Raw genomic sequence first — 9,373 nt, forward strand, 5'->3', positions numbered from 1 at the left:
AATAAGTAAAAAAGGAAAAATTACGATTTTCATTTTTACTTAAAATTTTTGTTTATTTTTATTTAAAAAAGCGGAAGGCAGTTTTAAAAACTCTGGCAAATTCGTTCTTTTGCAGATCTCTAGAATTGAGCACCAAAATGGTGGTAACGGAGACCTCTGGTGCTCGGAATTTTAGTTAAACTCAGTTAAACTGTGCCTTAAAGGGCGCCGAAATCAAATTAATTTCATCAAAATCAATAGTTCCATCATCCTCAAGTGGATTTTCATTGAAAATTTACCTGGTTGAGAAAATAAAATAAAAAAGTAAGGAAAAACGTATTATGCACAAAATGGTTATGTGTCCTTTAAAAACCAGACTTTCTTAGTGGGGGAATTTTTAAAAATTGAAAATAAATGTAAAGAATTTTTGCTAAAATAATACAAGACTGTTGGTTTTTTTTTGGTAATTTGTCTTTTGTTCTCCTTTTTTGTTTCTCACAATTTTTTAGATATATTTGTTTCATTTAAAAAAAATCACTAATTAATTTTTACACTTTAAGAGAAATACTTTATTCACATTTTAGGAATTCTACATCATTATACACTGAACCAAGAGGTCTTTATAAAAACCATTTCAAAATCACGTTTGATGTAGTCGAACGCTTTTGAAACTCTTCTATACCACAACAAAAGACAGTTAAAAGAAAATAAAATTCTCAATGTTTCATATATGTTTTAAAATTAAAACTCCAACTTATTAAAAGAATAAGATTTTTTTAAGTTTAGCCAGCGCTAGAGGGGACTAAGAATTGAATGTCGAGCAGGGAATGTTGGTGCCGATTCGGAAGATATGAGAGAAATGCGTGTTTTGGAAGAAAATGTCGAGTTCACTCCACAGTCACACTCTTGGCCAGGTTTCGGGGGCAGTCGACGTTGCAGCCCCTGAGGACTGCGATGTGGTAGGACAGCAGCTGCAGGGGAATCACCGTCAAAATTCCCTAAAGGAAAAGAAATTTTTTTTAGTTATTTCAGAGAGAAATTATGAAAATTTGGGGAAATCACGTACTTGCAAACAGTCAACCGAGTGTGGCACTTCCAAGATGCTGGAGGCGAACTCTTGCGTCTCCTTGTCACCCTTTTCACAGATCAAAATTGGTCGGCCTTCGCGGGCAGTCACTTGTTGCAATGCATTCATGCATTTCTGAATTGATAAAACAAAATTAGAAAAATTCAGAAAATGTTCTTAAAAATCTTTAAAAACCGAAAATTTGCAATTTTTTTAAATTTTTTGAAAAATTTAGTTTCTTACATTGTAAACGGGGTCACGAGTGACAATCATGATCACAGGCATGGTTTCGTCGACGAGCGCCAAAGGCCCATGCTTCAGCTCGCCGGCCATGATGCCCTCGCTGTGCATGTACGTCAACTCTTTCACTTTCTGAAATTACACATGAATTATTTTCGACTCGATTCGGATCAAACTAGTATCGATTCACTCACCAATGCGCCTTCGAGGCAGGTGGCAAAATTGTAGCCCCTGCCCATGATGAGCAGAGACTTGTGTTTGTAAAGATCCTTGGCCAGCTCCTGCACCTTCGAGTCCAACTTCAGCACTTCTCTGATCTGCTCCTCCAGCTGTCGCAGGCCTTGGATGATCTGTGAAAGCAAAATGTATTTTCAAACTCGTTTTCAGCCAAATGAACCCCTGCAAGTACGGAGGTATGCAACCAGTCGGGCAGATCTTTTGTGTTGGTTGCATAACCAAACAAATTCCAGTTAAAAAATAACAAAATGAATAAAATTAAATCCACTATGAACTTAAAAGCCAACTGATTTATTATTATATTGAGACTTAAAATTAAGCATTTCATATTTTTTGCATAATTGTACTTTTTACATTCTTATTGCTACTTTTTTTACAATATTATTTATTGCTAATTCCATTGATATTTTTAAGAAAATAAAAATTAACTTTTTTAAATCAGTACCGCCATAAAATTCAGATCACAATAAAAATAATATCCCTCTTTAACCAATTAAATATTTTAAATTGTTTTAATTTATCTCTCATTGAATATTTAATTCACGATAACTAAAAAAAATTGCCTTAAAAAATTATATTTACGTTAAAACTAAATTTTCAAATATAATTAAAATTACTGTTTTCTTGACTATTTTAATAGAAGTAATAAATTAATAATTTGCTTTTTTTTATATTAAAAAAAAAATTAAAGTCACACTTACATCCTTCCTGCGTTGCTGCAGTGAAATCCTGTCCTCGCTCATGACCAGTCCGAACATGACGAGCGAGATGAACTGGGAGGTGTAGGCCTTGGTGGAGGCGACGCCGATCTCGGGTCCGGCGTTGATGTGCACGCCGCAGTGCGACTCTCTGCAAATGGAGCTGCCGACCGTGTTGGTGACGCCGACGATCAGGGCACCGCGGTTCTTGCAGTAGCGCAGGGCCATCAGGGTGTCGGCCGTTTCGCCCGACTGCGAGATGAAGAAGCAGACGTCGTCGCGGAAGACGGGGGTGTTGCGGTCCAGGAAGTCGGACGCAAGTTCCACCATCACTGGCAACTCGGTCAACTCCTCCAGCAGCTGCCTAAATTCACAAAAATTTTATAAGGTGAAAGTTTTTTTTTAAATAAAAATAAAAAATCAAGAGAGAAAAGAACAGGGAAGATTTTTAGTTTTATAGGAATTTTTTTAAGTTTAGGTGGGAAAAATTGCTTTTTGAAAGAAATCACAAATTTTTATAATCTAAATTTAAATTTTAAAAATTGATTTTTAACTTACGTGGAGTTAAAAATATTGTTTTTATTAGGAATAACTATTGACAAAAGGTTATCCTTGTGACTTTTTCTTTTGAACTACGTACCTCACATAGAGGTCAGGTCACATTATTTTGATAAATGACCCTGGTGACCTTTTAATTTTGCATCTATTTTTAAATATATTAAATTAGAACCACATGAGAAAGTTATTAAAATTGGTTGATTTTATGGAAATTTAAATTTTTTTATATACCTTGTGGCTACAGCGCTGTGGTAAGAAGTGCCGCAAGCGATCAGCATCAACCTCCTGCACCGCTTGATCTCAGGAATGTAGTCCTTGATGCCGCCCAGGATGATGGACTGCCCCTCGAAGTTCATCCTTCCTCTCATGGTGTTGACCACAGACTCGGGCTGCTCGAAAATTTCCTTCTGCATGAACGAGTTGTAGTTGCCCTTCATGATCTGCTGGATTTCCATCTTGATTGTGGTGATCTCGCGGGCGTGCGGGTCGTCCAGGTTGCGTCGAATGCGGTGAATGGTCAGGGTGCCATCTTTCACTGCGGCCACATCATCATCCTGAGAAGAAGAAAATTAATCAGAATTGCAGAAAAGATTGGATATTTATTTATATTTGAAGGTGAATTTAAAAAAAAATGCTTTTCATTCTTGATAAATTTAGAATTTTTTAATCATAAAAACTTGAATAACAAGAAAAACCTGATTTTTTTTCATATTGTAAAAAACAACGATTATGAATTTTTTATTCGAAATTTTTTAAATATTCTTTTCATTTTATCAACTCACCTCCAAAAAGATGACTCTGTTGGTGTGTTCGATGACGGCGCTGGCGTCCGAGGCGAAGAAATACTCGACCTGCTTGTCCTCCTCCATCGGCTGGAATTCAGCCGTGGAAGGTGTGCGTGGCATCAAGGAAGCGGCAGTCAAAGTTTCGTTGGTCGCAGGCCCACCGTGAGGTCTGAAATCTATTAAAAAATCGATTTTTAATCTTGAGGATCACCTTGAAGTCGGCACAAAAATCGCTCAGGGTTAGAATTTGACTATTTACAAAATTAAATAATAAAATTTCCATCCCTTTTAAACCAATTTTGAATTATTTCTGTACAAATTTATTTTTAATTTTAGTTTTTCTTTGAGCGATTTTTGTTTAAAATTTTATAAGCAGATCATTATTTTGAGACGATCACCGGCATTTAAGCTGAAAATTTTTGACCTCCACCGACCTCCACTTTTATAAATTTCCTCCTTCGATCCAATTTGCACATTCTCGTCATAACAAAGCGCAGAACAGATAAAAAGGCCCATACATTCAAAGCAAACAATGTTATAAATGTGAAAAATAGGCAAAAAGCACAATGTGGGCAGAAGCGAAATGAAAAAAAAAGAATTCGCTGAATACCTGTTTTTGCCTTGGCCTCAGCTGGATCTAAAGTTTGCAGGTTTGCAAAGGGGGCACAAACATATATTGAATTAATACAATAATCAAATCTTCAAAGCACGCATTTAAACTTTTTTTTAATTATAAAAGTTCAATTTTGTTTGGTTATCATGCCGAAAGTATGAAAGTGTTAGAAAGAAAAGTGTGAAAATTTGTATATCAAAATCATCTTTCTTTGCTTTAATTTTTTTCAAAGAAAAACATAATTTCTTTCCATTTATAAAGAAAAACACAAAAGGAAGAAGTACCTGTTCGACTTTCTGCAGGGGTTGAAAGAGAGTAAAGATGACGACAAACAAACAGACAAGAGACGAGCAGGCACAAGAAAAAGGGAAAAAACACACAAAATTAGTGAAAAATCTCCTAAAATGCACCAAACACACTCTCCATTTCGTTAAATCTCGTGCAATATAAATTAAGAGAATCCCGAACTCACCCAAATAACTTGACATGTGACCTGATTTTCGAGAGCATTGAAAGAGAAAGAGAGAGAAACGTTTTGAATGGAATTATTTTTACTCTGGCCTAAATCAGAGGTGCGCATATAATATATTTCTAGCCAATAATTTTATTAAGGCAGGGGGCATTTTTATTAATTTTTTATTTGCGACATACCTTTGCCGTAGAGAATGGGAATGTGGTCGGTGGCTAGACGAGTTTTGGTCTTGATGGCGACCAACAAGGGGCTTCCACGACGCGACGCCACGCACTCGCCAGGGAACAATTTGCTCTTGAAGCAAACGGCAAAAGCTCCTTCCTAAATAATAATAATAATTAAAAAATTACGTGAAATTAAAATAGTTAGCTCAGAAATGTGCAAAATACGGGAATTCTGAGGGTTGCGAAAATTAAAATTGAAATATTATTTACTTTTGAAAATATAATTAATATTTTTTCATTTTTTAATTAAGTTTTAATCAAATTTTACATCCATCGTTATAAAATTTGTAATTTTTACATTATTAAAATTAATGAAAGCTCAGAGAACTAAATACAAAAATTTACAAAAAAAGAATTGTTGTTTTAAAAGAGTTTAAATTTTGAGTTCAAAAAAAAATGGACAAATAAATTCACAATCAAAACAAATTTTGTAAAAATTCTTCTAAAAAAGATTCAATTATTTAACGTTAAAAACTGACTGAAAATAACTACAAAAATAAATAAAAATTCTTTAAAAAATTACCAGTTGCTGAATGCATTGTTCGACGATTTCCTGGAAGGTGTTTTGAGGGTGGGACTTGTAGATGTGCAGCATCAACTTGGCGATGATTTCGGTGTCCGTGTCCGATTCAAAAGTGTAGCCCTTCTTGGCCAGGAACAACTTGATGTCCTTGTAGTTGGTGATGATGCCGTTGTGCACCAAGCAGAAGGTGTTTTCCGTGTCGGAACGCTGAGGGTGAGCGTTCTGGGCATTGGGAACTCCGTGAGTGGCCCAGCGAGTGTGGGCAATGCCCACGTGACAGTCCATTATTGTGTCGAAAGCCAAACTGGAAGCCACTGTTCAATATTTAATTAAAAATCAATATTATTTTAAATGAAACCTTAAAATAAAACAATTTACTTCGATTCCTTCATATTTTCTTTCATTGTTAGAATAAGAAAGTTTTTTTTTCAAACAAAATGTGAATTAATTTTAATTATCAATTTAATTTTATTAAAAAATTCTCTGCTACAATTTGTTTACTTCAATTTAAAAAATCGAGCACAATTTAAAGTTTCTAATAAAAAAATTTTACCTTTCATACAAATTTATTATTTTTGAATTTCTTTCTTTTGCAAAATAGTTACTAAACTTACAAGAGTTGATTTCATCTTCCAAAGCCTGCACCTTTCCGCTCTTTTTGATAATGGCCATATTATTTCCATCGGCCGAGTCGACAGCAACTCCTAAAATTAATTAATATTTTTTAATAATAAACGCTTATTATTTTTAATTTAAAATTTTCTTACCTGCGGAGTCATATCCTCTGTACTCAAGTCTTTTGAGGCCGTTGACCAGGAAGTCCAACACTTCCTTCCTGGTCTTCGGAGTCAGGTGGTTGAGATAGGCGAAAATGCCTGTGGACAAATTAAAAAGGCGCCGTCAAATTTGAGGGAAAGTTGATTGGCATCAATATAACTATTAATGAACCAGGCACGTTTAAAAATTAAAATGTGCAGTAAAAAAATTATGATAGAAACTTTTCCTCGACCTCACGAATTTCTAATTTAAATGCTAAAAAAATTAAAAGGTACTCATGTCAAGCCTCAAATCTAGTTTTGATCTGTCTCGGCGGCTTTCTTTTGACAACTATTGAAGCAATCGGAAAAGACGTCTGTGACAGGTATAGAGATAATGATTGTATCGCGGAAACATTTTTATTTCTTGACGCATTACTATGTTATTTTACACGCTACTCTCCTGTTTCTTAATTAAATATGCCGAGAGCAAAAAGTGGCGAGAGATAAAAATTGACGTCCGATTCCTGAGCAAACACACGCAAAATGGGCCGAAAGAGAAGAAGTGCGACATTAATCTTGCAGTGCGTTAACTGCTGATAAAAAAATAATGCGCTGTCGCACACAATTTTTTTTCAATAAACATGGTGAAAATGGAGCAATTTCAAGTGTTTCAAATGCATGTGGGCTGTCATCAAATATGATGGTATCCGAGATAAAAACTCACTTTTGCACGCTTGCAATTAAAATTAATTGGGGTGGAGCTTGAATATTAAAGTGATATTTTTTAGATAATAAAATTAGCCACGAAGGATAGATGATAATTTTTTAAAAGGTTTCATTCATAATTTTAAACTCAATTAAATTTTGATTGATAAATTTATGAAATTTTTCTAGTGTTTTGAAATAATAAACTTAGTTTGAAATTACCAATAAATTTAGAAAATGATAAAAATTAATTGTTTAAAGTCGTCTCTCTTCTAGATTGTGTAAAAGTCCTACGTGTTTATCGCCACGTCTCTCCAATTATTATTGAGTCGCTTCAAATTATATGTAACGTCGCCGATTGGGTTGTCATTATAATGAAATGCAGCGGAGCATAAATTAAAAATTTGGGTGTCGAAAAATGTATCATATGAATGAAGGGAGAAAGCTAATCAGGCAGGAAGAAGGTGAAAAGTCCCCGGAGCGAGCAAGGCGGCGCCGGCGAATAAACTCCATATAACTTGTTTTCAATAGCAGCTTTCTCTCCACCCAGCTGAACTTTTTGCTCCTTTCGCCAATTGCTCGCAATAATATTAATCGAGAGCGTATATAAAGAGACACGTGAGACGCCAAGGAATGCAAAAACTATTTTTCACTAAAAAAAGAATAAAAAATGAAATATTTATTGTTTCACTTTATATGGGATATTTTTGGTTTGAATCAAAAACATGTTGATATATATTTTTTTTTTTGAAAGTTAAATTGTCGCATGTGTGAAGAAACGCCCTGTTTTCAAGGTGAATGACACTGGCGCCAGGGTTGGGCTCGTTTTCCAGTTTCTTTTCTGCCGACTCTTTCCCTTTCATCGATTTCTCCTTTCTTTTTACGGTAAAGAGCTCACAGAGAGATTAAGAGAGAGAAAAAAAATAAATACAGGTATGAATGCAAGAGGCTTGTTCTGAAAATGAGAATTGCTTTCTTTTTGTCTTATTTACAAACAAAAATGAGCTTACGACAGTTTTGATAAAATTTCATCAGAAGAGATTATTTTCAATTAAATTAATTATATTTAGGATTAAAAGTAAAAATGGAAAAAATATAAATGATTCTTGTACTTAATTAAATCATCATTTTTAATACAATTAAGATTTAGACCGAAATTTAAAGTGAAGGACAATTGACCCCCAAATATTTTCTGTAACAATTCACAATTCATTTTTTTTTTCATTATTCACTTTACCAATTGTTTCTACTCTCTTTTGGACCCAACATATTTATTTATTTGGTTTGAGAGAACAAGAAGTCCACAGGGTCGCTTTCTGAGGTTGCTTGTCTAATTTTTTTATCTTTTCAAGCTCAAAGTTTTGATTTTTATATGAAATCGTCAAATCTTAACATTTTTATTTTTATCATTTTAAATGAAATTCATAAAAAGATTTAATTATTTTTAAAACATGTTTAATTACTATTCCACTAATTCCACAATAATTATTTTTTTAATTAAATCAATGATATTTTCCCCACAATAACTCATCTTTAAAAGAAAACTATTCTTTGATAAAATTATTTGCATCCATCATAATGCCAATTTAATTCTTTTCAATCTTTTTACATTCTTTAAGATTTTCCCCTCTTATTTATTATTCGTTCAAAGAGAGTTTTATCTCGAAAGCCTGCAGGAAATAAGAAATAACTTTTGTTTTTCATTTGATTAAAACCGAATGATAAGTTGAACGAAATTCTGACAAGTCAACATTATTATACGGCCACGTGTATAAGCGCCGAGCGCCAAATAAAAAATAATATTTTCCTATCGTCTTCATTGAACAACCCTTTCTTGCTTTCTCGTCAAAGGGGGCGTGCTCTGGTTTGACGTGCTACTATATTTTTTAGACCTTACTCACCACACATGGCTTTGCTGGAGTCGTCTTCGGATTAGTCTCGGTGCAGCTCAGGAACCACAGAGAGGAGTCGCGAGACAAGTGCCACACCACATGCCGGACACCTCTATTTATAATCTCTCCCTTTACGGCCGCCTCCCTCCATCCCAGTGCCCACTTACTCCATGATAATCTGCCGCTTTTTATCTGCCCTTCTGCTGCACACTCGCGGTGAATGGGACGGACGCAGCCACGGCGAAACTCGGACTGCCCAGCCAGCGAATGAGCGAATTCGAATGCGCTCGCCTCTGCGCGACTGTCGCTCCATCGACTGCCGACGGAGACCTGCACGGGAATTTTTTTTAATGTTCGATGGAATGAACTGGAAAGATTGAAAATAGCAGAAAATAGCCATTAGATAAAAAAAAGAATCTAAATATTAGGAATTATCGAATAAAAAAAAAAATAAATAATAGACAATAATATAAGTTTTAATTCTTTTTGACCTTTAATAAAAAACCATAAAAAATTATATCTTGAATAATTAATATGTAAATTAAATTTTTATTTCTTCTACATTTCTTTGGTAATTTTGTCAAATTAGGTTTTAATAATGATTTTATCTAGGCTGCTACAAT

General features: G+C 34.3%; 1 protein-coding gene across 3 annotated transcripts; it reads right to left on the reverse strand.

Moving 5' to 3' along the window:
- Window positions 1-524: 524 nt before the first annotated feature.
- On the reverse strand, window positions 525-9,003 carry LOC132204487 (glutamine--fructose-6-phosphate aminotransferase [isomerizing] 2-like). 3 transcript variants are annotated; one of them, XM_059633013.1, is made up of 14 exons: window positions 8,760-9,003; window positions 6,163-6,270; window positions 6,010-6,099; window positions 5,396-5,709; window positions 4,828-4,969; window positions 4,461-4,472; window positions 4,174-4,200; window positions 3,561-3,739; window positions 3,010-3,332; window positions 2,224-2,584; window positions 1,480-1,635; window positions 1,289-1,417; window positions 1,046-1,180; window positions 525-977 (listed from the first exon to the last, which is right to left on the reverse strand). In XM_059633013.1, the coding sequence occupies exons 1-14, from the start codon at window positions 8,764-8,766 to the stop codon at window positions 867-869; spliced, it is 2,094 nt and encodes a 697-aa protein (XP_059488996.1). In that variant the 5' UTR covers window positions 8,767-9,003; the 3' UTR covers window positions 525-866. The 3 variants fall into 3 exon arrangements, with proteins under 3 accessions (XP_059488996.1, XP_059488997.1, XP_059488998.1); XM_059633014.1 differs by lacking the exon at window positions 4,461-4,472 and having other exon boundaries at window positions 8,760-9,002; XM_059633015.1 differs by lacking the exons at window positions 4,174-4,200; window positions 4,461-4,472 and having other exon boundaries at window positions 8,760-9,002.
- Between the last annotated feature and the right edge of the window lie 370 nt (window positions 9,004-9,373).

This window comes from Neocloeon triangulifer, unplaced genomic scaffold (assembly GCF_031216515.1).
Source record: "Neocloeon triangulifer isolate White Clay Creek 2 clone unplaced genomic scaffold, ASM3121651v1 ptg000022l, whole genome shotgun sequence".
NCBI lineage: Eukaryota > Metazoa > Arthropoda > Insecta > Ephemeroptera > Baetidae > Neocloeon > Neocloeon triangulifer.